General features: G+C 43.6%; 5 protein-coding genes across 8 annotated transcripts; 3 read left to right on the top strand and 2 right to left on the bottom strand.

The window, feature by feature from the left end:
- Positions 2417–3814, top strand: LOC8069781 (cytidine deaminase 1). The gene has a single exon (XM_002458347.2). The coding sequence runs from the start codon at positions 2625–2627 to the stop codon at positions 3573–3575; it is 951 nt and encodes a 316-aa protein (XP_002458392.1). The 5' UTR covers positions 2417–2624; the 3' UTR covers positions 3576–3814.
- LOC8069780 lies at positions 7319–13023 on the top strand. The gene is made up of 15 exons (XM_002458346.2): positions 7319–7509; positions 7846–7915; positions 8003–8151; positions 8475–8570; positions 8669–8733; positions 9113–9174; positions 9330–9393; positions 9470–9554; positions 9628–9754; positions 9857–9936; positions 10038–10095; positions 10174–10310; positions 10716–11249; positions 11524–12301; positions 12378–13023. Exons 3-15 carry the CDS (start codon positions 8059–8061, stop codon positions 12824–12826), a joined length of 2628 nt encoding a protein of 875 aa, XP_002458391.2. The 5' UTR covers positions 7319–7509; positions 7846–7915; positions 8003–8058; the 3' UTR covers positions 12827–13023.
- On the top strand, positions 14404–18115 carry LOC8059175. Of its 2 annotated transcripts, none has more exons than XM_002458345.2 (9): positions 14404–14820; positions 14914–14981; positions 15172–15319; positions 15394–15474; positions 16291–16377; positions 16505–16590; positions 16710–16830; positions 17564–17660; positions 17746–18115. In XM_002458345.2, the coding sequence occupies exons 1-8, from the start codon at positions 14452–14454 to the stop codon at positions 17636–17638; spliced, it is 1035 nt and encodes a 344-aa protein (XP_002458390.1). In that variant the 5' UTR covers positions 14404–14451; the 3' UTR covers positions 17639–17660; positions 17746–18115. The 2 variants fall into 2 exon arrangements, with proteins under 2 accessions (XP_002458390.1, XP_021311859.1); XM_021456184.1 differs by having other exon boundaries at positions 17727–18115.
- On the bottom strand, positions 18396–21485 carry LOC8059174 (protein REVERSION-TO-ETHYLENE SENSITIVITY1). The gene is made up of 3 exons (XM_002456196.2): positions 21238–21485; positions 19800–20177; positions 18396–18973 (listed from the first exon to the last, which is right to left on the bottom strand). Exons 2-3 carry the CDS (start codon positions 20079–20081, stop codon positions 18554–18556), a joined length of 702 nt encoding a protein of 233 aa, XP_002456241.1. The 5' UTR covers positions 20082–20177; positions 21238–21485; the 3' UTR covers positions 18396–18553.
- LOC110433675 (calcineurin B-like protein 10) lies at positions 22078–25466 on the bottom strand. 3 transcript variants are annotated; one of them, XM_021456185.1, is made up of 10 exons: positions 25237–25458; positions 24936–25149; positions 24764–24846; positions 24466–24525; positions 24052–24105; positions 23854–23962; positions 23724–23776; positions 22956–23036; positions 22722–22834; positions 22078–22525 (listed from the first exon to the last, which is right to left on the bottom strand). In XM_021456185.1, the coding sequence occupies exons 1-10, from the start codon at positions 25264–25266 to the stop codon at positions 22471–22473; spliced, it is 852 nt and encodes a 283-aa protein (XP_021311860.1). In that variant the 5' UTR covers positions 25267–25458; the 3' UTR covers positions 22078–22470. The 3 variants fall into 3 exon arrangements, with proteins under 3 accessions (XP_021311860.1, XP_021311861.1, XP_021311862.1); XM_021456186.1 differs by lacking the exon at positions 24052–24105 and having other exon boundaries at positions 25237–25455; XM_021456187.1 differs by lacking the exons at positions 22722–22834; positions 22956–23036 and having other exon boundaries at positions 25237–25466.

Here is a 27697-nt window from a genome sequence, read left to right as displayed (position 1 = left end):
CAAATAAAAATGGTACAGTGCCGAAATCCAAAAAATTTTCGGAACTAAACAAGGCCTATATATATATAGCTACCTTTTTCTTTCCAGGAAAGTGCTTTGCTTTTATTTTATTTTATTTATTTTTTGGTTCAGCTCCTGTGAGCCCAGTGCCCAGACAAGCCACAGCTCACGTCTACGGAAGGAGCCAAGCACAACTCCAATCCAAACAAAGTATAGCTCGCACAGCTGTGCAGCAACCAACCAACCAACCGCTCCGAAGTCCCCGCTCGAGTTGGCATTGCGTTTTTGCCTTTGAATCTTCTACGTATATGCGCACCACACTCTGGACGCTGCTGACCTAGAGGCCACTTAAAAACAATGCATGGAACGCAGTGTGCCACTGGCACACAGCACGCAACCACCGTCTAGGCCTTGTTTAGTTCATCCGAAATTCAAAAAAAATTCAAGATTCTCCGTCACATCGAATCTTACGGCACATATATGAAGCATTAAATATAGACGAAAACAAAAACTAATTACACAGCTTGTCTATAAATCACGAGACGAATTTTTTGATCCTAGTTAGTTTATGATTGGATAATATTTGTCAAATAAAAACGAAACTGCTACAGTATCGAAATCCGAACGGAACTAAACAAGGCCTAATTTCTCAACATGGGGCGCCGCCGTTGGCCTATGCGAATTGCTTTGCGTCGGTCCGTCTCCGTCCTGGCGCTTTTGCGCACCGGATGGAGCAACGCAAAGCAACCTCGCGCACGGCCACGCCCCGACCGCCACAAATGGACATGTCGCCCGCAGCTCGCTGCGTGCGTGCCCGCTCGCTACGCACTGCACTGCACTGCACGGGCCCCTTTTCTTTTCTCCCCCTGCCAGTCCCCACCAAGCTCACTCAGCTGATGAGTGCGAGTCCGACTCCGATGCACGGCGCCCCGGCGGCTTTTCTCCGTTTCGTTCGTGGCGAGGAGGCGCGCCGACGAGTCCCTTTCGCGTCGCCTTTTGCTGGAAAAATTAAAGCACATGCACGTACTCCTCCCCCCGCCGAGGCACGAGCGCCACAAGCCCACAAAGAGCTCTCGAGTTCGATCAATGCGACGCCGGCCTGACCACAAGCCGCTCGCTCTCGGATGAAGTTGAAAGTTGAAGCTGAAGCCACTAGCGCGTAGCGTGACGCACACAGACGTTGGTTCGTTCTCAGACGGAACCCGTCGGTCCCTGTCGCTTGTTTGATTAGACGAGCACCTTTTTTCTTTTATTTTCCGTGCTGTACGTCGACCGATCGAGGCGATCGAGCAGCACTAGTGTGCTCCCTCGAGCCTACGTGTTGGTAGGTCACACTGGGTACCCAGAGAGAGAAAACTGCATGAGCCGGCCAGGCGCACCGACTCGTACGTCTCAGTCTCGCCGCTCACGGTCACGGCGGCGTCGTTTTCGGGCGAAGAAAATGGTCGGATCTCACACGCCAAGCGACGGTGGACGACGGGCACTCGGCACCGATTGGATCTGTCTGCTTGATTGGAGTGGAGTCTCAAATCTGAACTCTCTACGCGCGAGAGCGAAGACCCCCTCTCTCACAAGTCACAGAAGGACCTGCGTCGCGGCAACAATAATCTAGTACACGTAATGAAGAAATCTAATCTAATCACCGGAACGTGAAGCACACGAGGTAGGCAACCAGACGGCACCAATAAACACCATTAACTAGTGCATAATTGAGACCGGCTCGATCGTTCAGCTCAATGATGCATGCGCACATGGAGTACGCGCCAAATTCGCCAAACCTCGCCATCAGCATCCACACTCCCGAGAGCCGCACATTTCATTCATTCATCCGCAAGCAAAGGAAAGAGACGCGAAAGCGACGGCGTGAAGTGGAGCCGTGCATTTCTCGTGGGTCACACAGGCTGGGGAAGCGGTAGCGGGTGGACCATCATTTGGATCGTGGGATAACGCATCATTATTGGTCAAACCTGGCCAATAAGGGTAATCCCGGTCACTAGTTAACAAAACTTCTACTAACACAGAGTATATATATGTTTAACCGTACGTCCGGGGAGTAATAATATATATCTTGTTGCCGTGTCAGAATTCAGAAATGGGTGGCTTCAGATCAAACCTGAGTCGCTGGACCGATCTAAACAAAAATTGGTGGCATGTGTGTTCCGTTCCGTCTCAGATTTTCCAACTCACACAAGACACTCTATAACATATCCTCTGGCGACCATATCATAATAACGTGGCGAAGTTTTCAGATTGCACTGTGACACGTCGAATGCAATTGTTCGGTGACCATTTTCGTTTCCAAAAAGCACTGAACAAAAAGGTGAAGAAAAAGAAAACCCATCCAAAATCCAAAAATGAAATAACTAGACACTTGCTGCGTCCCCGTAGGCCCGTACCCACTTTATAAATAGCCTCGCACCACAGCCAGTAAGGCCCCCCTCTCTCTTCTCCTCCCTCCCTCTCCCCCCCTCCTGGTCCTGGGTGCTGGCCCCCCTCCCCCTCCAAGCTTCAAGGAAACATCCCAGCGCTTCCTTCTTCCTAGTGAGAGGAGACTAAACGCGATTAGGAGCAGCGAATCATATACTAGTAGCCAGTCTAGTTAGAGTTTTGGATCTGAGTGAGCAATGGGGGAGGAGCAGGCGGCGCCAAAGCCGGCGGAGGCCGCGGCCGCGGCGTTGGAGCTGACGGGGTTCGTCATGAGCGCGGAGGATGCCGAGCGCCGCGCCGCTGCCGCCGGAGTGGCGACCGTGCAGGACCTGCTGCCGCTTCTGATCCCGTCCGCGAGGAAGCGCGCGCAAGTCCCGATCTCGGACTTCCAAGTGGGCGCCGTGGGGCTGGGCGCCAGCGGCCGCGTCTACGTCGGCGTCAACCTCGAGTTCCGCGGCGTCCCGCTGTGCCACTCCGTCCACGCGGAGCAGTTCCTCGTGGCCAACGCCGCCGCCGCGGGGGAGTCCGCGCTGCGCGCCGTCGCCGTCTCCCACATGCCCTGCGGCCACTGCCGCCAGTTCCTCCAGGAGATCCGCGGCGCGGCGGGCATCCAGATCCTCGTGACCAGCGACGCCGAGCAGGGCCGCGCGCCCGAGTGGCGCACGGTGGCGTCCCTCCTCCTCCGTCCCTTTGGGCCCCACGATCTTCTCGACGAGAATGTGCCCCTCGTCCTCGAGGCGCACGACAACGCCCTGGGCGATCCCGTCGTCGCCGCGGCCGCCAATGGCTTCGCCCCCGGCGACCTGGACGCGCGCCTCAGGGACGCCGCGGAGGCGGCCGCGCGGGCGGCGCACGCGCCGTACAGCCAGTGTCCGTCGGGCTTCGCGGTGGCAGACGGTGACGGGAGGATCTACGCCGGGGGCTGCCTGGAGTCCGCCGCCTACAACCCGACGCTGGGCCCCGTCCAGGCGGCCATCATCGCGATGGTGGCAGCCGGAGGCGGACCCGCCGGGGACGTGGTCGCGGCGGCGCTCGTGGAGAAGGAGCAGGCGGCGGTGGCGCAGGAGGCGACGGCCAGGATCTTCCTTGATGCCATGGCCCCACACGCCAGCTTCCACGTCTACAAGTACAGGCCGTCCGATGCTTGATGAGCTTCTGTGGCGGTGGGATGGGCACGAACTTGATCGTGATAATGTTCATAAAAAAATAATTTAAGAATAAGATGAGAAAATCCTGTGCAGTTGCCAGCAGGACTGTGATGTGGGGCCTACTTGTCAGCGTGATTATTGTTCTTCTATTGCCACTTGTGTTCACTCTACTGTACTTATTCAGATTGTTATCTGATTTAATGGTTGGCCTGATTGGCCACATTTGACAGAGAGGAACACATACATGGGTTGGCCTGAGCCAGATTTTTTTTCGCCACATTTGACAGAGGAACACATACGTTAATATGGTAGTAGGCTAGTAGCATCTATAGTACCGGCTGCTAATGTGGCCACATGACTATGGCCACATTTCTGATCTGCTCCAAGGTGCCTCCGTTCCTAAAGACTGTAAAATAGTCATGTACGCTAAATTATTTGGAACTTGAGGCCTGTAACTGATGGATGTGGGGAAGGTTCCACAACACCAAGATTCATCCGACATATGTTTTCTGTAGGTTGTTCTCTGCTCACTCAATATGTCCGAAGTCTGAACCTGCCAGCTGCCACCGTGCTTGTGCAGAATGTACATTGCTACACGTGAAAAAACAAGTGAGTTTCTCGTACCACTTCCTCCTGGCCAGTGCTACAGTATTCAAAATCTAAAATTTTTACCAACTAAACAAGGCCTCAGCCACCAAACATACCTTGTCTATGATTGTGTAAATGGAAAGTAATGTAAAATCGAAAGAGGATGAAGAAGACATGGTTTAGGGGTGATAATGATGCAGATACTTGCACGACATGGCATTGGCATTCAAGCTGTGTGAAGTTTCTCAATTTTTCTTCTGATGGAGCGTACTTGTTCTTAGGTTTGGCTTACTGATTCATTTACCTCCGTTTATTTAACTCAGTTCGTGGAAGACCTGTACTTCTCAAATGGCAATGTTTCTATTAGGTGGTTTGAAGGGAGTTATTGTTGTGTGCCAACTAGATACTGGAAAGAGAAGTATTCTTATGCATTATTATAGTTTAGATGAATTCAACTGTGAGTATCTCAATTTGGTTGTACAGGGCCTTGATTTCTACAACGGGATTTATATTTGGGCTTGCATCCAGCTGAGGCCTTGTTTGGATGTTGTCGGATTCACTTCAATCCACATGTGTTGGAGTGGATTGAGGTGGAATTTAGTTCAATTTCCACTCCAATCCACCCCAACATATGTGGATTGATACGAATCCGACTACATCCAAATAAGGCCTGATGGATTTTGATTCGGGTAGAGACACACGAGACCAGTGGTGGGACTGGGGCATCAAGCTGAGAGATGTGAATTTGGATATCAATCTGGCAGCAGATTCGAGCTCGTCAGGATGGACGTGGTAATGTTTTCATGTCCCATTTTTTTTCTTGTAGATTGCAGAATGTGCAGTTATGCTCTTTAGTTTGATTATCCATAAATTGGATTGCTTGTTCTGTAAAGTTGTATGACTGAAATTTAACTTATTGTATAATAATTAATAAAACATAAAGATAAATTGTTGCATGCATCAACCTTCAGAAAATGTGACGCGTACTACGTTTTCTTGGACAAGACTTTATATAGCATTTCGTGTGATTCTCAGTAATGGCTAGGCAAAATTTACTATGCCAATCATTTGAAGCAAATAAGATTTTTTTTCTTCAGAAATAAAATGTGTGTGTATTCAGCTAAAAATGCAACGTATGCAAAGCCATCTCATGAAACACCAGAAGAGCAAACGTTCGAAAATCCTAACCAGTTCTCAGACTCTAAAATTTGTGTCCTGGTTTTTATTCGAAAATCCTAACAGGTTTCTGTCGTCTCATCTTCCAAAGGTATTGCTAGCAATAGCAGTGCATCTTATAGTTTTTAATCAAGCTTTTGCTCTACTAACTTTTGAAGAAAGCCATGCAATTTTTGGACGCAAGAGCAGCAAGGAACAGTCACGGAGCCTTCTTTTTTAGTGATTGATGGCCATATGTCTTCCTCGATATTTTCTTTTATTCACATGTACGTGCAACCATCTGTTAGTACACTTTTGATTTTGATTTGTTGGTCTTTGAAATTTCAAGCCAATAATGACACTCTGCTGTATTATCAAGATTTTTTCGATTATGATAATTCACTTCTAATTTGTATATGGCTGAATATTATCGTAGAGTTAGCACGAACAGTATACCAGTGGATTTTAATTTAATTCGCTATGGCAGTTCTCTATTAAGCCATCTTTGGTGGAGGTTTTATAATCCAGTTTCCAAATCATCCATATTTCGGAGACACACAGGAGAGTTTGATCCCTATAAAACTCTCTTTACGACCCGTCTCAATGGTGAGTTTCATCCCTCAGTTTTCAACACACGAAATATTGACATGAAACGAGGTTCTCTCACAGTGTAAAATTTCATTGCATTGTTTCACATCTTATTTTACTATTTTTTCTCTCATCCCTATCTTTCCTCTCATCCATCTCTTCCCGCATGAAGCCGAGCGGCTCCCATGAAACGCCTGAGCTCCTCAACACGGGTTTCATCCTCATTTTGTGGTGTTGGAAATGTCGCCCCACTCGTTTCGTGACCATGAAACGAATTTCTTCTCTCTCCTTGTTTCATGCAGTTTGCTGATGTGACACCCTCTTAAATGTGTATGAAACCTCCCATTAAATCCCATTGAGAGTGGCCTACTCCCATGAAACTCTTATCACCTGTCTCTTCATTAATACGATGTCACATCAGCAAAATTAATGCTTATAAAACTCTGATGAAACATCACTGAAACTGACCTTAGGGTTGGTTTAGTTTATAAATTTTTTAAAGATTCCTATCACATCAAATCTTTAGACACATGCATGGAGCATTAAATATGAACGAAAACAAAAACTAATTGTACAGTTTGGCTGTAATTTGCGAGACGAATCTTTTGAGTCTAGTTATTCTATGATTGAATAAGATTACCAAATACAAACGAAATTCCAAAGTCAATTTTTTTTTTCGAACTAAATAAGGCCTTAGCCTGTTCACTTGAGCTTATTAGCCGAATCGGCTAGCCATTCAGTAGTGTTTTTCTCTCACAACAAATCAGATAACATTATTTTCTACCATAGTTTATCAGCCAAACGAACAAGACCTTGGCAGACGCCGCCTCCCCCTTGTTTAGTTCACCCTAAAAATAATTTTTTTTCAAGATTCCCCGTCACATCGAGTCTTGCGGCACATACATGGAGCATTAAATATAAATGAAAACAAAAAACTAATTGCACAGTTTACCTGTAAATCGCGAGACGAATACTTTAAGCATAATTACTCCATGATTGGACAATATTTAATAAACAAAAACAAAAGTACTATAATGTCAAAATCCCAAAATTTTTTGAATCTAAAGGCCGAGGCCTTGTTTAGTTTACCCAAAAACTAAAAACTTTTCAAGATTCTCCGTCATATCGAAACTTGTGGTACATGTATGGAGCATTAAATATAGATAAAAATAAAAACTAATTGTACAGTTTGCCCTGTAAATCGCAAGATAAATGTTTTAAGGTTTTTTTAGATTCATGTTCGGTAATTGCTCTACACGCTTGCCACGTGACTTTACGATTGAGAACAGTGTTGTCCCAAAAACTTTTTGGATTTAAAAAAAAAACCCGAATCTACTTCTCGACATCTCCCGAAAAACGAAGGATCGGACTCCCTCCACCACCCGAATCTACTACGCGCACAGACCGCCCGCCCCCGCCCCCGCCCCCGCACGGCAATGGCAGGCGCCGCCTCCCCCTCATCCTGCCCTAGGTAGCAAGCACGGGAGTGCGCCGCCGCCAGATCCCCGAGACGCCGCGCATTAGCCCCTATTGTTCTCAACAGATGGATCGGTCATAGTAGTATGTTGGCTCTCCTTGCTTGACCGCGCCTGTGGTTGACTTGGTAGGGCTTGAATGATTTGTGCATCTATGGTCACTCTATAATATTGGGAGGTGCTAATTGTGACGAGATGGACCTCTTGGACTATTCTCTGATGTGTCTTGATTGACTGGTAGATGAATGAACCAAGAGATGACCAGGAAAGGATAGTTGGCCCTTCAATTTTTGGATGATGAAGTCTAGAAATAGACTGCATTCCTGATACATGCAATGTAGAGTTGCTTGTAGTAGCTTAGTGCTTCCATGAACTATTTACTGCAAAAATGCTTGGCCATTCAGCTTGGTTACTGGTATCAGCTTATGAGCTCAGCTTTTGATTGCCCTTTTTTGTATTCACAGGAAAATGTGAAGACAAAGCATCCTCAGTTGCTCCATGAATCGAAGATTTATAGGATTCTGCAAGGAGGAAGTATGGAAGTTTTGACTGTTCATATGTTCTTTGTGATGTAAGAATACGTTTTAGGGCAGGTGGGACTGACAATCTTTGTTCTGACAGCTGGAATACCGAACCTCATATGGTTTGGTGTAGAAGGAGACTACAATGTCTTGGTTATGGATTCACTTGGACCAAGCCTTGAGGATCTATTCAATTTCTGCAGCAGGAAATTGTCCCTGAAGACTGTACTTATGCTCGCTGATCAGATGGTATGCATAGTGCCATAATTGAGTCCCGTTTCTTCTCAAGTTTTAGTACATATGCGTTTCCATAGTATGAGTCAACTCTCCATATGTGTCTGGCAGACATTGCTACCCAGTATCCACATTGGCACCTTGCATTTGCACACAGGCACACAAATCATCATCAATCAGTTTATATGATGTTTCGTACTTTCGTTGTGGTTCCCACATTGAACACTCTCCCTCCTGAGCATCTCTGCTTCTCTGGTTGAATTATTCTGTCTGTATACATTATCCTTTTCCCACTTATGACAGATGAGCTTTATGTAATCTGCCCTCCCCACTTGTAGATAAATCGAGTGGAATTTGTTCATTCCAAGTCTTTTCTGCATCGCGATATTAAGCCTGATAATTTCCTCATGGGTCTTGGCAGACGAGCTAATCAGGTGGGTGTCAATACCATCTTTAGCATGTGCTTACAATTTCCTTTCAGTTTTTGTTGGGTTTATTAATCACTTTATGTTTTGTGCTGTTTTTCATCCAGGTCTACGTTATAGACTTTGGCCTTGCTAAAAAATACAGGGATACCTCGACACATACAGGCATAGAGTAATATAAGCATTCCTGAGTTATATATATGCTTTGTGTTCCTTCCTGTAGTAAGCATGTTTAGTGTTCTTCTAATTAGCTCAAGTTACCTCCCATTTTTCTCTTGTGTCTTTTCTAGGGCCAAGCTTGAAATTCTAAGCCTGTCGAACTTTTTGTTAGCACAAGTTCTATCTGGCTACTACTATAATGCTTAGTAATTACAATAGACACATCTTAGTCCTCACATGAGTGTGGAGGGAAGAAAAATAGACTAAAAAACTAAAAAGATGCCAGTCGTGGCAATTTGATAGTTGTATCTTGCAGATATCTTAGTTGTTTTCTTTACCTTTTTTTCTAGCTATTCGCGCATGCAATTTTAACTAGCTTGTAAATGCTGCAGGGAGAACAAGAACTTGACAGGAACTGCAAGATATGCTAGTGTCAACACCCATCTTGGCATTGGTGAGAATTATATATAGTATTAGTTGAAGTTCTTTTTTTTCCATGATATGCATTGTACTATTCTTCAATATATGTTGTAAAGTGCAATTTTGGTGATCTTTGTACTAGTGCATTCTATATGGTCTGGCTAAATTTTTCTCTTGTTTGAATGCTAGAACAAAGCCGAAGAGATGACTTGGAATCTCTTGGATATGTGCTTATGTACTTCCTGAGGGTCAGGTGAGTTTGATCAGTCATCTGCTCCTTTTATATGCATCCCATTTTAGGTTATCATTTTTTTTTTCTTCTTTTGCAGCCTTCCTTGGCAAGGTCTTAAAGCAGGAACAAAGAAGCAAAAGTATGAGAAAATTAGTGAGAAGAAAGTTGCAACATCAATTGAGGTATGTCCGGTGCATCTTTAGCTGGAATTGGAACTTTTCCCTGGGAAATCCTTATGTTGTCGATCTATTTCAGGCTCTATGCCGTGGGTATCCAACTGAGTTTGCATCATATTTCCATTATTGCCGCTCACTGCGGTTTGATGACAAGCCTGACTATTCATACCTCAAGCGATTATTCCGTGACCTTTTCATTCGCGAAGGCCAGTTCCTTTGCCTCGCATTCACTTTTAAGGATATATCAGTACCCTTTCCAAGAGAAAAAAAAGTGTGCCCATGTTCATTATTGGAACTCTGTTTCGCAGGTTTTCAGTTTGAGTATGTATTTGACTGGACAATACTGAAGTACCAACAATCTCAAATAGCCACTGCTCCACCCCGTGTGGTAGTGAACTTCTCCAACACTCCCTCCTTGAGTTACCCACCAAACATGCACATTTGTGAACTATCTGCAGGAATAACTTTGATGCCTTACCTTTGTTACAGGGCCATGGCGCGGGGCCTTCTGGGTTGGCACCTGCATTACAGAATGACAGGCGATCAGGTAATTTGGTGCACTCCTTCATTTACCTTGTTTGCATTTCTGCATTTGATTGAGTAATGCTCATTGTTTATCTTTCAGGCCCTGAGGAAGCAAGGACTAGTGGTTGGTCATCAATGGACCGGCGTCGTGCCCCACTACCAATTACAAGCGTGGGGACATTATCTAAGCAGAAAGCACCAGTAGGGAATGATGCTACTCTTTCTAGAGATTCTGTGGTAAGTTAGTTGTCATATTGTCCTTTGTTTATAATGGGGAAAGTGTGCAAGATGGGGCAACTTTTCATGTTGTAGACGCAGTGTAATAAAGCTATTCCATTGCACAATGTACACAAACTGGTCTGGGAATAGCACAACACACACATACTGTTCTGTGATGCGAGCCATCAAACTTTTTAGTATCTTGCTCGCAATTTTTTTTTTAGTATCTAACCTGTTATCTTCGAATATCTATTTGTAGCATATGAAATTGCAGCGACCACAATTTCATGGTATTATTATGCATGGGTTTTATATACTTTATAATAGAAATTAGTGGTCAAAGGTCCATTGCTGCATCCGTGCATTGTTTGTTTGAACATTAACTTAGTGCAGCACTGCATAACCATTGTTTTAATATTGCAGGGCCACTCAGATTTCAAAAAGTTCAGGGCTGGTTTGCCTGAATACTTGGACGAAATGGACACGATGTTTACTGGGAACACCGTCGACGGGTCGTCGGCCTTTGTTCCTAGGAACAGTCCCTCTGTTGACCTGGAAATTGAAAGCTGTGATGAGGAGCCTGCAGATGACCCAGAGTACCAGGTGACACCACCAAGCACTGGGACCAAGAGAGCCAGCAGCACGGGCACCACAACCTCTAGCCCCAGCAAGAAGATTAAGAGCGTAGCAGTGAGGACCATGGACACCTACATGCAGGTGCACAACGACATAATGAACTATGAGGTTTGCTTGATGCAGTCCATGGTCGACATCGAGAAGGAGAAGGAAAACATCGTACAAACGGTCACGACGGTAGCAATGGAGATGGGTGTCAGTGCGAAGACCCCAACGTTGTTTGAGGGGCTGCACAAAATCATCCAAAACAAAAATGAAATGAAGTTCTTCCTTGCACTAGGGCCTGAGGAAAGGATGCTACTACTCCAGATGGCAGCTGAGGTGCATAACTAGACCCCGTGTTTTTCTTTGAGTTATCATTTGAAGTTCATGTAGGATTGGCTTAGTAACAACTATGTTAGTAAGAACTCAGCGTGTGGTGTGTAACTTTTGAGTCCGAACTATGTTTGTGATGTCAGTTATTTGAACTATTTGAATGTAGTAAGCTTTGTGATGTGAGTTATTTGAACTGGCATGTGTCAGTGCAGTTAGTGTTGCATGGCATTGACATACAATGTGAATGATGACTGAAAGCACTGCTTATTTGTTTACACAGGCAGATCTTATTTCAGCAGCTAGCAAGCAATGCGAAGACTCTGACGATGACACCATCGACATGATGTTCAACGACTTGATGTATGATGATGATGATGAGGCATACATACAAGGTATGTACCAGTATGCCCTGCACATAGACAAGCATTTGACTAGGAGTGAGTACAGGCAACCTGCTTTGACTGGATTGGAATGGGTTCACACCAAGCTTGGTGATAGGAAGCAATGCTATAACACATTCAGAATGAACCCAAGTATGTTCCATAAACTGCATGATGTGTTGGTACAATCCTATGGCCTCAAGTGTAGTAGTAAGTCGAGCTCGATTGAGGCACTTGGGATGTTTCTTTGGATGGTTGGGGCACCTCAATCTGTTAGGCAAGCCGAGGACAGATTTGAGAGGTCAATGGCAACTGTGTCGGCCATGTTCAACAAAGTGTTGAAGTCTCTTGTGAAGCTAGCAATAGACATTATTAAGCCTGTGGACCCACAATTCACAACAATGCATCCTAGACTACAACAACGTAGGTTCTATCCGTACTTCAAGGACTGCATAGGTGCTATAGATGGCACACATGTTCCTTGCGTGGTGCCAGCAGAAAAGTTTGTGCAGCACTTGTGCCGAAAGGGCATGACCACACAAAATGTCATGGCTGCCTGTGACTTCGACATGAGGTTCACATTTGTTATTGCTGGATGGCCTGGGTCTGCACATGACATGAGAGTATTCATGGATGCAATATCAACCTACGGCCAAGTGTTCCCACATCCTCCTACAGGTACGCAATTGTAGTGCTATCGATTTGTTCATTGTTGGTTTAGTACGAGAGGCTAAATTAGGATTGACTGGTGCAGGGAGGTATTACCTGGTGGACTCTGGGTATGCTAACCGGATGGGTTACCTAGCTCCATACAAGGGGACAAAGTATCATCTCCAGGAGTATCCAGAGGGGCCTGAGCCACAAGGTAAAGAGGAGACCTTTAATTATGCACATTCAAGTCTTAGAAATGTCATAGCAAGGGCTTTCGGAGTACTGAAAATGAAGTGGCGGATGTTACGAGAAATACCTTCGTATGCACCTGATAAACAAAGCCAAATCATAGTAGCTTGTTGTGCTCTACATAATTTTATTAGGACAAATGGCATACAGGATAGTCATTTTGCTAGGTGTGACCGTGATGAAAACTATGTGCCCCAAGAAGCATATGAGGATCAACCTGAACCCGAGGTAGTGGATGATGACTTGCAGCTCATGAATGCATTTCGTGAATCAGTTGCGTCTGCTTTGGTAAACCGTGCTTGACAGTTTGAGATGACAGCTTTTAGGATGGCAGGTTTTTGGCCAAAAATCTGAGATGAGAGCTTTTTGGGGAAAACCCAAAATTTTTCGGAAACTAAACAAAGCGTTCTGGACTGATCCCTTCCTTTTGTAAAACAGTTCCCTTGTAAACTCTAAACGATTGATCTTTTGGACAAATTTCTTTCATTCACTGTTGGCACTATCAGTTTCTGATGCTTTACTTAATAAAACAATTCCATAATTCACCATGCATTTGTAAATGATTTAAATTTTAATGAGATTCACCAGGCATTTGTAAATGATTTAAATTTTAATGAGATGACGTGTTGAAATGTCAATAAATCCTGTAGAAAATGATATACCTAGTTCGACTAACTGTACAGCTGAAACGTGACACATGTGCCATATACATACAATGAGAACTAATCCTTGCAGTGGCTGACTGGCCGATTTGAAAATAATTTTACTCTAATTTACACCTTCAGTTCTCCAAACCCCTATTTGAAACCCTAACCCTACAGTCTTGTCAAACAACAAAAATACTCCTAGTCTTGTGTTACATACTTCCTCCGTCCACAAATAAATACACATCCCGCTTTAGAGGAGTCAAACTTTTTTAGGTTTAACTAAAAATATATCAAATAATATCGATACTTGTATCTGCATTTTATGCTTAATCTAATTTAATGATACATATTTTAACTTCGTACTCGTAAAAACCGATGTTCTGTCCTGACGTCCTTCACTCGTAGCCGCTCGCATGGACGGGACTACCCCAGCGCTTGCGCTCACGCTTGTTCAACTGGCCGCGAGCGCAACTGGCCGCTAAAATTACTCCCTGCATGCAGCGTTGGTTGCCGCGCTCTCTTGGGTCTTGGCTCTCGCGTTGGCCCTTGCATGCACGTCAGTTAAATAGGGGGTAGATGGACATACGCCCCAAAAAAAAAAAAAAATGAGCGTGCACGGTGCTGGGCAAAGGGGAAAAAAAGCACCATGTAGTCCACTCCAAACACGCCGGCGTGCTAGGTGAAAACACCGCCAAATCGGCCACAAACGTGCCATGCAGAAATCCTATGAAAAAAAGGCGCCTGCATGGATTCAAACTGCCGACCTTAGGCCAAGACCCCCATGCACTAGCCGTCTGAGCTACAAGACTTACTCAAAACGAATGTAACCGCAGACCTATTTAATAATGGCAAAGGAGAAAAAACATACCCCTTAATCACTACTTGGTTACCACAATCATGTCCTAAACGTAAAAAATTTCGAATACGGAGAGAGTATAATAAATATTAGTATATTTTAGTATATATTTGATCAAACTTAAAAATGTTTGACTTCTCGAGAAACGAGACGTGTATTTATTTATGTATGGAGGAAGTAGCTGCTATTGCTTTGGTTGAAAGAAATTTAAAAACTGATTTGAAATTCACCTCATGAACTGACTTGGCTGACGTACCCCGTCACTGCAATCGTGGACCCACATGACAGCGAAATAGGACCCGATATGTGCGACGTAGCAACGAACCCAATCCCAATCGAGATATATATATCTGCGTTCCTGCGACGCGCATGGCGCCACGACTCCCCGAGGGCCGTGGCCTTGGCCGGCGCTCGGACATGAGTACATGGCACTCGGTGGCCTCGCGTCGCGCTACTCCCTCACCGACCCACCGGGCACCGGCACCGGCACCGGCACCGCGCCACGGCCGCGTTCGTCTCGACAGGAGCCGATGGCCACCATCGCGCCACGGTCGCATCTCCTCCTCCTCGGCCTGACAAGGCCGCAGCAGCCGACAGCGCTTCGTGCCTGCGCCGCCTTCTCCCGCTCGCGCGGCGCGCCAGTCCCACCGCGGGCCGCGCAGCCGCGGCGCGTCTTCCTCGGCCTCGGCGCCACCTTCATCGACCAGGTCACCCGCATGGCCTCCGGCGGCACCTCGTCCCGCTCTTTCGTTGCCGGAGCGCGGCCGAGGCAGGGGGTTTCCCCAGTCGAGCAGGTTTTTAGGCGCTACTTTTTTTCGAAAATATTGCTACAAAGCTGTACTATTTTTTTTTTGTTTTCGGTCCTGGTTAATGGAGAAATATTATAGATTCTGAAGAATGTGGAGTGGCCCGACGAGTTCCCTTTCAAGCCTGAGGACTTCAGCCGTTTCGACGAGTAAGTAGCTTCTTTACTCTTCAGCAGACCTTGCAGCTGCCACAAGTAGTAGTAGTCTATATGTCTGACTGACCTTGTAACCTGTGCAATAATTCAGCACTGCAGATTGATTTTACCGTGATTAACAACAATCTTGAAAAAAATTGGGCAGACGGGGTTTGTTGATCGATACATTTTGATTACTTGGCAGATCATCAGATACTCTGTTCTACTCAGTTCCACGTTTTGTCACTCACATTGATGACCAAGCAATCCGAGCTCTCACAGAGTACTACTCTGAAGTTCTTCCTCCAATTAATACTCCTGGGGCGACCATTCTCGACATGTGCAGCAGCTGGGTAGGATTTCTGCTAGTCACCACTTTCGTTCTTATGTGCCACTACTATGAAGTTTCTTATGTACAGTTATGCAGGTGAGCCATTATCCTCCCGGTTACAAACAGGAGAAGATCGTGGGGATGGGTATGAATGAAGATGAACTGAAAAAGAACTCGGTATTATGTACTGACTAAATTAGTGCACTTTTTGTAAACATGATGCATGCAAAGCTTCCTATTATGGAAGTACTCACCAACATTCTGAATAGCTCAAGTGGCTGTTTGGTATCATGCTCGATTTATTCACTTAAATTTTCCGGTGATAGCAGCCACATAATTTATGGAGAGTAAGAAGAGATGTTAGATTGGCAATTGATTATTTGATTATTTCAGCAAGTTATGACTCCATTTGGCACAGCTATAGCTCCGAGATCCATGGTGAACCTGCAGTTTGTAGACTAAACTAAAGTAGTTTAAATATCTATATTTAATCTAAATTATAAATGAAATGAGCCATACAAATGCGCTCGACGTGCCTACAGCTCCAGATCCAAGATTTTGTAGAGCTACCCAGGTCGAAGAAATCCACAAATCTCCTGTATGCCAAACAGGGACTTAATCCTTAGTTGCTCTGATAAGAACAAAGAGCTGCTGACAGATTAGTCTTCCTATGACTACATGTGAGAATACAACTATTAACAAGTAGAATTTGCATGGTTACTTTTCCTTTGATTTTTGTTTTGTCTTACAATCAATTAAATGTTAACCTGAGCTCTAGGATTTATTTTTCATTTTACAAACTGCAAAAACGTATCTTATATGCAGCAATATTGGAGTTTAGTCTGTAACTTTACACATAGACCAGTTTAAATGATTACAGATAAGTGATGCGCCTTTTGTAACTAATATGAGTCACCAAGTGGTACTTCCTTTGAGCTGCTTTGCTAAACCTATATTTGACATAGCTTTTTTGTTGTTCTTTTATGACAATAGGTATTAACTGAGTATGTTGTGCAAGACCTCAATGTGAACCCAAAGCTTCCTTTCGAAGATAACACTTTCGATGTTATCACCAATGTGGTACTGTGTCCTCTATATCGTATTCTTGTTAAAAGAAGAGATTATATGTTGTACACTTCATTAGCATTGTGAATTGGAGCGCAAAGATTGTTTACAATATCTGATAGTAGCACTTCTTTGCTAGTAGGTTAGTGTAGATTACCTGACAAAACCAATAGATGTTTTTAAGGAGATGCGACGAATACTCAAGCCAAGCGGCCTTGCTATAATGAGGTAACATCCTGTTCAGAATGACACATGCCATTGACGAGAACTACTTCTGGATATCGTAGCATGCATTACCATATTTTGGTGGTAAGGATCTTAAATTCTAGTTCTAACTTTGGATGTAGCTTTTCAAATCGGTGCTTTTGGACAAAAGCTATATCTATATGGACATCAACTGGTGATGTCGATCATGCCTGGATAGTTGGCGCTTACTTCCATTATGCTGGAGGTTTTGAACCTCCTCAGGTATGTACTGTTCAATAGTTGGTGCATTGCCTAAAAAGGATAAAGAAGAACAAGGGCTTCCAAGATTTTTAATCGCAAGCTAATAAGGTCTCCTTTAGAAGCTATAAAAAAGCTACTAGGGATATAGCGATAATTTTTTTTAGCAGTTTTAACAAAAAAAAAATGAAATTTTCTATTAGGTATGCACAAAAACAAGGAAAGGAAAATTCATGAACGCAAATACTCAAACACATTCAGGGCTCTAAGAAAACACGTCTCCTGGTCCATTACTTAAGAATCATTCAATCAATCAACATACTCACGGCTATAATCAGTATTCACATTCTTCAACATTAAACAATCTAACAATTCAACAGTCATACATTCGTCCATTAAATTATTAATGAAAGCAAAATTTAATGGTCAAGTTTAGCGAGGGTAAAAAAGTCACAACTAAGCAAATATCAGTGTTCAGTAATTGACAATATCATATATAACTTTAGGCATCCTAAAAGGCTATAGCTTTGCTATTGCTGTGCTATTTACAACCTTGGTGGATTCCAAAATGATACTTTTGTTTATTTTCTCCTTTGTTTGCATGAACGCGTTTCTACCTATCAAGTTAATAGCCTTATAGATATTTGCAGTGCGTTGGAATCAAAATCCAGCTACCCCTGTATACATTTATAGTGTTCTTTAATTAATGTGCTCAAATCAATCCCATGATCAAATGTTTTTTCTTTAATTTCTGCAGGCAGTTGATATATCTCCTAATCCAGGACGAACTGACCCAATGTATGCTGTATGCTCAAGAAAGAAAATAGGGTAAATTAAATAGTGTATTTTGCAAGGTTTGTCCCTCCTTCCTCTCTGTTGATCCTAGTGTTTGATGAGATTTTATTCAACAGTTTTTCTAGTGTGCATGTATATTTGTAGTGCTATCAAGAAACAAATAAAGGGGAAAACAAGAAGAAGCAAGTTGCTTGGCCCAGATCGCCTGGACTTGATGATTGGTGAGCTGAGGCAGGCAGCGCACGTGCATGTTTCCGTGAGCAATGCAACCATAGGAAAAGGAAGCAACACTGCTGCACAGACTATTTATAGAGGCGGTCAGATTCATGTTTTTTTTTTGGATAAACAGATTCATGTAGGTTGTAGCGACCGTCTTTACTAAAGCTCTCTAGAATTGATATTTTTTTAAAAAAAATAATAGTATTTTATAAAATAATTGTAGATATGGATGCTAGTTTCACGAAATTGCGAATCTAACACAAAATTGCAAATCTAGCGTCTAGTTGACAGTTCAGCTGAAGGCTTTACTGATACTCTGGCTCTGGTAGCAACTCTCCAGCTACTACCAGCCAATACCCAAGGAACTCAGGAATGAGCAAGGGTGAAATAAATATGTGCTTCGGTCTCACATACTAGTATACTACTACAATGATGAGTACAGACTGTGACATTTCACGAGAGTGCGTATCTTTGTTGTTACGAGACGCCATGCAATTGCAGAAACAAGATTGTGAGGCCAATCAAGACAAAAGTATTAACATGCCATGAACTAAATTACCTCAAGACCGTCTCCATACGTCAAAATAAATTGATGAACTTGCACAGGTTTCTGAATCACTGAGGCTGAGGACACCACTTATTTAATTGAATCTAGCACGACGATTACATCCATAATTTGTAGACTGCAATGCACTAATTTGTAGAATGTAATGCACTAATCATTCTTTTCCAGTCAACATATCAAACCCTTAACGCAGTATACTGTAAAAACAAACCATCCAATCAAAAGAACAGAGAATGCTGCCATCCCTACTAGGAAAGACCAGCCAGCCATTAAAATACCGATGCATGTCACAGTTAGGAAAGGTAAGAAAGACCGAAGGAAAGACATTTTGTCCACCCATTGGCCATGAAACCAAACAAGAGCAGCCACATTCAAAACATTCCACTCCACAGAGCCATTGTAGGCAAGCCGGTTCAGGCAGTTTGCCACAAACGAGTGGCAATTGCAGGTGAACAAATTGTAGTACTTGTGCTGGAAGCGTCTCATGCCCGATTGCAGAGCATCATCCCATGATATCGCTGCTCCAACTTCTGAATGATTGTAGGACTGCTTGCATACATGTGCTGCAAGATTAACAGGAAGGCAGCACTGGACACGAAAGGAACAAAGAGTTAATCAAGAGGAAATTAACAAGTTGAAAAGAACTACAGGAAAGAGTCTGCCCAGTGACAACAACATAAGTTTTTACCCCCAAAAAAATCAAATGAGACAATATTATGAAACAATATATGAAACTTCAGTATTAAACTTTAAAGTGTCATCTCTATTAAAACAGGAACACCTCTACTGAAATAGGAAACCTGCAAGTTCCCAAGAAGAAGAATATATGGAATATATGGAAACCAAAAAACAAAAATTGATCAAGACCTCCCAATATTGGTGAACCAATCTGTTTGGCTCTGTTCTGGTCCTGCTTTTCCTGTGATAGCTAGCTACTAGCTAGAACAATCACAGGACCAGTTTCCAGATCATATATTAAATGAAACATCACATTTATGGGCTCAACTTTTTACGAGTTATGAAATACTTTACTGCTGAAAATATACTAAAAAATGGAATAATATTGGAAAATTTCAACTGTTTACGGATCATGTATTGAAATTAAATGAGAACAAAGGTGCGTTGATTTCATGCAGCCTAAAATAAATTCAGAAATTGATGACACTGGAAGCTGGAATTATCAGATAAAACAAAATACTACGATTGTGACACGTTGGCAGGCAAGCATGCTACTCAGAACTATAGAATTATTATGCTTTCTACTCCTGGAAAGTAAAATCTGGATTTATTTTAAGTTCCATGGACCCAAAACCTGTTGACATCTTAGTAGTGATTTAGATAAAATAAAGTACAAGATGAGCATCTATGTTGAATTGCATAGTCCAGAAATGAAATTATTTTGAATCATCCTAACCTTCTTTCTGTCAAGCTGGAGGTATCTGGCAACTGAACCATAAGCAAAATTATCCATGCTCACCAAATTTGAACCAGCAAAATCCAAGATAGCCCCATCCTCCTGACAGATTCCAACATGCCCTATGTAAGGAGCAAGCCATGAAACTACAGGAAGAGGAGTCCAGACAATGCAGCACGGGAACCTTGCTCTCTTTGGATCTATCTCGTCAAGTGACCACAGACCTTGTAATCCATTATTTGAACTGACATCTTCATCAGCAAAATCAGCTTCAAGCTCCATTGAGGAAAGTACTTTAGGTGATATTAATGTTCCTTGTACTTGAAGAAACTAAAAACATCGTCTAGCACTCTAGCTTCAATCTCGTAGTTTCTCAACCTTTACAGGAAAGGAGCTATTGAGTTAGGTTCTCAAACTTCAAGATTAAAACAACTGGTGAAGAATTAAAAAGGTGCCCCTAGTTTAGTACACTACTTTTGCAATCTCATATGGCAATATCACTATGTAATACATCGCATGTGGACAAAAAAGTACAAGCAATGGGTCCTGAACCATGTCAATATCTGTACCACTAATACAAATTTCTCAAGTATAGTTGCTGCTCACTTCTCCGGACACAAGCCACCTAAAAATAAATTAGCATGTCCACCATTTTTACTTTGGGCACAGTTGGACCAGGCGTTAATTTTGCTATATCTGAGGAGGCACCCATGCACAAATTGGAAAGCTATCATTACGTTCTTGTCAGCACCATATATTGGTAAAAGATTTTACAGACTTCCAACATTCTTTAATGCACCTTATTCTTGTTTAACATATTAAGGGGTCTCTTGAATACAATCAGTTGAAAGAGATAGTTACGAATTAGTAAGAAATGGCAACTGATTATACTCCTATGTTTGAAACATAGGCACATTTGCACGTCCAAAAGCTGCTGCTTCTCCTCTCTCCAATCCAAATCTAGTGTACATCAGCGTGTCTTCCAGCAGTTCAACGAAATGGCGAAATGAAAAGCCGAGATTCGTTTAAAAAAAGATAAGAACTGAAGGGGCAGGGGCGTTGCCGGGGAGTGAACACTGAACAGTACAGGAAATCCATTTCTATGTAGCTGGGTCTGGGGTGTGCTAATCGCGCTCAGTGTAACTGGTAGTTTAGTATCAAGTCCATTTTCAGGCGTATGGCCGGATGATGTATCCCTCCTGGCTCCTGCTCCGTCTGGTTCCATGTAAGCTAATCGGATTTGGTTGGAAACCAAACAGTAAACAGAAGTGAATCGCACAGCTGGTTGCGCTTCGACAACAACTCCCACGGTCTCCCATCTCCGCCGATCACAAACCAGCGCTCACGAACTCAATCCCAAATCCACTACCGAGCAGCCCCGATACAACACGACGCGGCGAAACGAAGCCGGGAGGGGTGCAGAAACATGATAACTCACCGCAGGAACTGGATCGGCGCGCTGTGCTGTCCAGTGGCCGGTGCTGACCCCTGGTCGGGGCGCCGCCGCTCGCCGTATTGGGCAGGAAGAAGATGACTCGCCGTGTCGCTGGCCTTGCACTTGCTGCGGGGAAAGAGAGTGGGGGAGGCGCGGTGGTGATTGTGATGTGGGGAGGAGCCGAGGAGGGAAATGTGCATGCACCTGGACCGGACCGGATGGGCAGCACCCACAAATGGTAGCGCACACGCAGGTGGCAGGCGTCGGCCCGCTTTCTTTTCTGCCTCCGTGGACTGTTTGCTTTTACTCCCACATTTGCTTTCCCCGTAGCCGGTAGCACGCACACGGGCCCAGGGACAAGACAACCGCGGCCGGTGGTGGTGGTGAGGAAAAGAGGAAGAAACTGTCAACGCTCAAATGGGCAAATGGCACCATGAATATGTCGGTGTGAAATTGACAAAAGCAGCGTCGAAACTCGAAAGCGCAACATGAGAACGATTAAACGGTTCCCTAGGGGAAAAAAAAAGATAGAACGGAAGATACTTTGCTGATCATGTCACTCAAATTTGACTTACCCTGATTTAGGCCTTGTTTAGTTGGCAAAAATTTTGAATTCCAGGTACTGTGGCACTTTCGTTCGTTTGTAGCAAATATTGTCCAATCATAGACTAATTAGGATCCAACAAATTCATCTCGTGATTTACAAGCAAACTGTGTAATTAGTTTTTGTTTTCGTCTAAATTTAATACTTCATGCATGTGCCGCAAGATTCGATGTGACGGAAAATCTTGAAATTTTTTTAAACTAAACAAGGCCTTATTGTAAAAGAAAAAACGCTGTTCATTAACCGAAAAGAACTGACGGCAACTGAAAGTACTTCTTGCCTTGATAAAATACTGGAGCACTAAACAATACGCGACTGCAAGTTGAGAGAAAAAAAATTATGTACGATTGTACCCCTATCCAATAAATGGAATGCCTCTAGAAGTCGCTGTAAGATTTACTCAAGTCACAACATTGCCAATACGTGATTGAATATGAAGCTGACTCTTGGGAGAAGCAGCTTTGCTTGCGCATCAATCTGTCTGGACTGAAGACGGGGCAGGCCAGCGGAGCACCACGCTGCTGCTATCAAGAGCAGCATACGTTTTCAGAGCTCCCGTTTCTTTCTTTGCCGACTGTTCATCTCCATCTTCTGTTGCCACAAACCCACTGTACAATCAACTGTCCATCGCCCTAGTCTTCGACTTGTGTATTGAAAACGAAGCTGGGGAAAGCCGCGGTCGTGTCCCTGAGAAGGAAAACAAGTTGAATAAGCACGTTCGTCACTTTACCAAGTTACCATTGCAATGTAGTATTACGGGCAGACATTCAGAAGTAGATAGCAAATTTGCAATCGTTCACAAGGCAAATGATGAACTAGCATTTCATAGGCCAGTAAAGAAGACAAGCTGATGAAATGCACGAAGTACAACTAGTATCCATACTTCAAGTGTGGCAGTGTCATCTTCTTTATAACAGAAGGGTGCAGCAATACAAAAGCTCTCCACTCCTCTCTGCTAATCCTGTTGTCCTTATCAGTATCAGCGTCCTCAAATGTCTGCAGAAGGATACAACACGCATACCTCGATCAGAGATGCCTTCTACTTAGTGCAGAAACAGCCTTCTACTTAGTGCAGAAACAGAAGAGGGCTCGAGGGGGAACACAGCGATTATGGTACCTTGTCTATTATGGTTTCCACGAGATCGTCAGACAGCTCAAACTGTGACTCCATCAGAGTAGCAACTACCATTTGTTTCACCTGAGGGAAATAGCATGTATTGGTTTGATACTTCAAGAATTAGGCTACGTCATGTCATAGACTTGTAATGTCTCCTAAAAAAACTCAAGCTGCGGGGGACTTGTAATGTCTACTGAAAAGCTCCATTACCAAGGACAAGCTTAACTATATTTCACTGTTGTCAACACTATTTCTATTCAAGACTGTAATCTTTGTAAGCTGTAAATCAAGAGCATGTCCATATTGCTCCTTGAATTAGTAATCCCAAGCCTACTTATTTTTACATTTTTTTTAACGAAAAGGCAGGAGCTCTACCGCTCAATTAAGAATAATAGAAGTTCATACATTTTTTTTATGAAGTAACTACACAAGTTGCGACTAACCAAGCAGATATTTTGGGTGCTGAAAAGACCAAAACCTTGCGATTCTTACTAAAAAGGACAACAAAATAGAAACATTGTGATTAAGCTTGTTCTGATACTTCTGAGGGTTTCAACATGAAAATCATTTTAAGATGAGGTGTGCACTGTAAATAACCAGTGCTCATCTGCAAAGGAACATTGGTTCTCTCCAAACATTTAGGAACAGAGAGACTGATAGTGGCAATGCACATGCAGAAGTCTCAAATAGTTGAATACAAAATGTTGACACAGATATACAAATCGCTGAAGAGAATTTGTTCAGATTATGCACTAAATCTATACACACCTCTTCACGCTCGATGAAACCAGTTTGCCTCAAGTCATACAATCTGAAGGAAACTGAAGTGTGGAACAAAACTTAGTGGCAGACATAACTTAGCATGTCAAGGATTATCGATCAGGTTGATCATACTTACAATCAATTTTGTCTTCAAGAGGAGCATTTGGATGAAACACACTTATTGCATGGACAAACTCTTCAAATTCAATAACAGAATTTTTTTTTTCATCAAAAAGATCAAAAACCTAGAGGAACAGGAGAAAGGAAAGACTCAAATTAGTGGACCTACTTGGAATGCAGGAAAATTTCAGAGTCTAATACTAAGGTATCTTACAGTATTTTTTTTTTCTGTTTTTCTTGGGATTTTGGCATTATAGCATGGGGCAACCTAACAGGTAATGATACGGTTAGTTTGTGATGTCTCAACATCAGCATAACTTCACAAGTTTATGCAATGTGGTTCCACCCATACTGCATGAAGCTTAATTTTGCTTAAAAAAAGATGAAATTGGGAAGCAAGTCATGAATGGCATCTTTTCAAGCAGCAAAATCCCAGCTCCTTTGGAAGATTCTATAGTACAGCATTTGAGATAGATCCAGAAAAAGAACATGTCATGTCATATTTGAGCAGCCAAAAAGGTCAAAGAACATTGAACCAAGAGGTTTGTGCAGATATTTTCATCTTAGTCATTTTATTTTTCTTTATTTCTTTTCATTTCTATTTGAGACAGCAAGCTTTGGCACTTACTCTATCTAGAAAAAGATTTTTCCCAGATGGTGTCTTGAATAATGCCAACTGCAGCTCCTCCTGAAAACACAAGGAGAACCTTTACAATCAAAGTGAGTCCCAATTCCACATCTGTTTGGAACGCACGAACCTCGCTAAATTTCGAGGAACTTCACAAAAAAGTGTTTAATTGTGAATTGTCACAGGAATATAAAAAAGCTCAACCGCCTAACCGGGTCGAAAAGTTTAAACACAAGCGCATGTCTGGCCAACCCGACCACAAAAGAAATAAAGTGTAGGGATAAACATTTTCAAAAACCTTATGGATCAGACCGTCGTCGACGATGGAGCAGCTGATCTTCTTGTACAGCTCGTACAGCGCCTCCACCTCGTTCACCGAAACTCCCAGCAGCCACACGCGGAAAAACATCTCAGGCCACAACAGCAGACGGAAGAGAACACAAAAGCCGAACAGGCAGCTGCATACTTACAGCAGCGGGACTCGTCAGCGAGCTCGGCTAGCTCACGGAAGGTGAGGCGTCTGCCGGCTCGGTGGCGCGCGCATATGTCGAGCACAGGCAGCAGACTGGGCGAGGTCTTCTGGAAGCACCGCAAGGCCGCGTGCAGGACCGCATCGACCACGGCGAGCACCGGGAACAGCGCCGCGCAGGCTAACTCCCCCAGCGTCAGGGAGCTCCTCGACGCCTGTAAATCAACACCGGATCAGGCCGAAATGAGAAATGGTGAGACCGGATCCAAGGTGGCGATAGGGGTCCGGTGCCGCGAGCGTACTAGAGAATTCGAGGAGCGGAAGGAGTCCATGGGCCCCAGAGCCGGCGGTGAACCATCGATCGACCGGGAGCACAAGGCGTCGTCCTCTCCGTTCGCGGGTTGTTGGGGCGACCGGACAGGATCGTCACGTTACGCCAGCCGTCGGCCGGAGGCCGGAGCGGTGGGGGAACTGGGGATAGGCTGGAATGCCGGAATTGGCAGAGCAGGCTACCCGGTCGCGTTTTCTTTTCTCTCATCCAATCATTCACTCCACCGTTTTCTTTTCTCTCATCCAATCATTCAGCGGTCTTTACTTACCAAAATATTTTACAAAATTTTTCACATTTCCCATCATATCGAATCTTGTCGTACATGTATAGAAAATTAAATATAGATAAAAGAAATAACTAATTATAGATTTAAGCCTAGTTAGTCTATAATTAAACAATATTTATTAAATACAAACGAAAGTGCTACTTTTATAAAAAAATTTAGAAGTAAACAAGACCTAGTTTAGTTGGAGACCATTTTTATTTATCCACGTCATTATAAATTTTTAAATTTAAACATATATGGTTTTTTATTTATCCACGTCATTATAAATTTTTAAATTTAAACATATGTGGTTGCAAAACTACTCGGAGAACTGTCTCTACAATTTCATCTCTCCTCTATGCATGCCATTTCTACACCTTCCATATATTACTTAGAGAACTGTCTTTATAATTCCGTCTCTCCTTTATCCATACCATTTTCTACACCTTTCATATATAACCATACTGTCATGCATGTATATACTCCCTCCAAGCTTCAATTTCTAGAATTCATGTCAAACAAACTTGTTTAATTTTGACCAACTTTATAGAAAAAAACATCAATATCTATGACATAAAATGAGTATCTTATGAAAATATATTCAATGATAAATCTAATGATGTTAATTTGGTATTATAAATTTTAACGTTTTTTCTATATATTTGGTTAAAGTTTTAAAAGTTTGACTTAAGACAACTCTAGAAGCTGCAACTTTGAGAGAGAAAGAGAGAGGGAGTACCCACTGTGTGAGAACCGGAGTGGTTGCGCTCCCCCATGGCGGCTAGCACGTAAGTTTTTTCCTCAAATATATAAAAGATTTATTTATTATTGTATTGTATTAAGTAGAAGAGTTTAAACAAATGTACAACATGTTTCTATCCAGCGCCGAAGGAGGTCGATGTGACACGGTTGTATACTTGGACATGCAGCCCGAGCCCGTGAGCACGGCCCAAAACCCATCATTTTGGCTCGGCCCTAGCCCAGCCCGGCCCGTAGCTCAAATGACCCGGGCTGGCATGGCACGGGGATGCAGGCCAGCCCGGCCCGGCACGTCAAATAACGACAGGTCTAGTATCGGCTCGCACCAAAACAACATTGCACAAAACAGCTCATTTTGATATCTGAATCTATTCTCTACATCTGTCATCTGTATTTGAATGTGTTCTTTATACTGATGAATATGTTTGAAATCTGCTTTTTAAATCTGTGTTTATTGATATGTTATCTGTTTAACGGGCTATGGGTTGGCCCGACCCTCCATTTTTGCCGTGCCCGACGGGTCAACCCGGTGCGCAAAAAGGCCCACGGGCCTGTGCCTGGGCCGGAGGTCAGGCACGCAAGCCGGTAAGGCACGGCCCGCAGGGCACGACGTGCCCCCTCAGCCGGTTAGGCAACGTGACGTGTCGGGCCGGACCGGCCCGTTGCCCAGGTATACACGGCCGTAGCTGGACCAACCTAGCAATAGACTTCTTGTTTTAATATTACATAAAAGAAAACAACCATTATCCACGCAGTGGTACAACTTAGGAGGTGGCCTTGCATTTTCGTAGTTGCCTGGACAAGCCCTTTCTAATAGCTGAGAAGGGCGCGTCTAGTGCTTCGACATTGAAAGTAGTTAGGTTGTCGTCGAAATGTTTGTCAAAGGTCTGAAAGGAAAGAAACGTGCAGACAGAGATGAGGTGTCTACTTCAGTTGTCGGCGCAGGACGCATCCTTGGCGAGGGGGCGCAATGGATTGAAGCGGGTTTTACATCCTTATTCTACTTTTGGGCGCTCCTTGGGTCACCGGCTCAGTCGCGCATTCGTCTGCCGTTTAGTAGCCTTTGTTCTTTTTATCTTGGATTGTTAGCCTTGCTAATGATCTTGCTTGCCTCTCGCAAATGAGTTTTGTAGCAGGTCTAACTGTCGGTTGTAACTTAAAAACTCCTTTCATCTTAATGAAATACGAGTTGTAAACTCTGTTTGCGAAAAAATATCTTTAGCTCCGACGTGGATAATGCTGATGGACCCTTGGTGTAGTCCATACGTTGTATGATTACCACCTCGCCTCGCTTAGAAGTCGATACTCGGGAGAGGCTCGGATCCACCGACCACCCTGCACCGCCATGCCTAGCACGCGAGGTGGAGTGGCAGCTAGCACGTGAGGTGAAGCGACAACGCTATGATTG

Source organism: Sorghum bicolor, chromosome 3 (genome assembly GCF_000003195.3).
Source record: "Sorghum bicolor cultivar BTx623 chromosome 3, Sorghum_bicolor_NCBIv3, whole genome shotgun sequence".
Taxonomy (NCBI): Eukaryota; Viridiplantae; Streptophyta; class Magnoliopsida; order Poales; family Poaceae; genus Sorghum; species Sorghum bicolor.
This window is presented reverse-complemented; position numbering and strand designations above follow the sequence as displayed.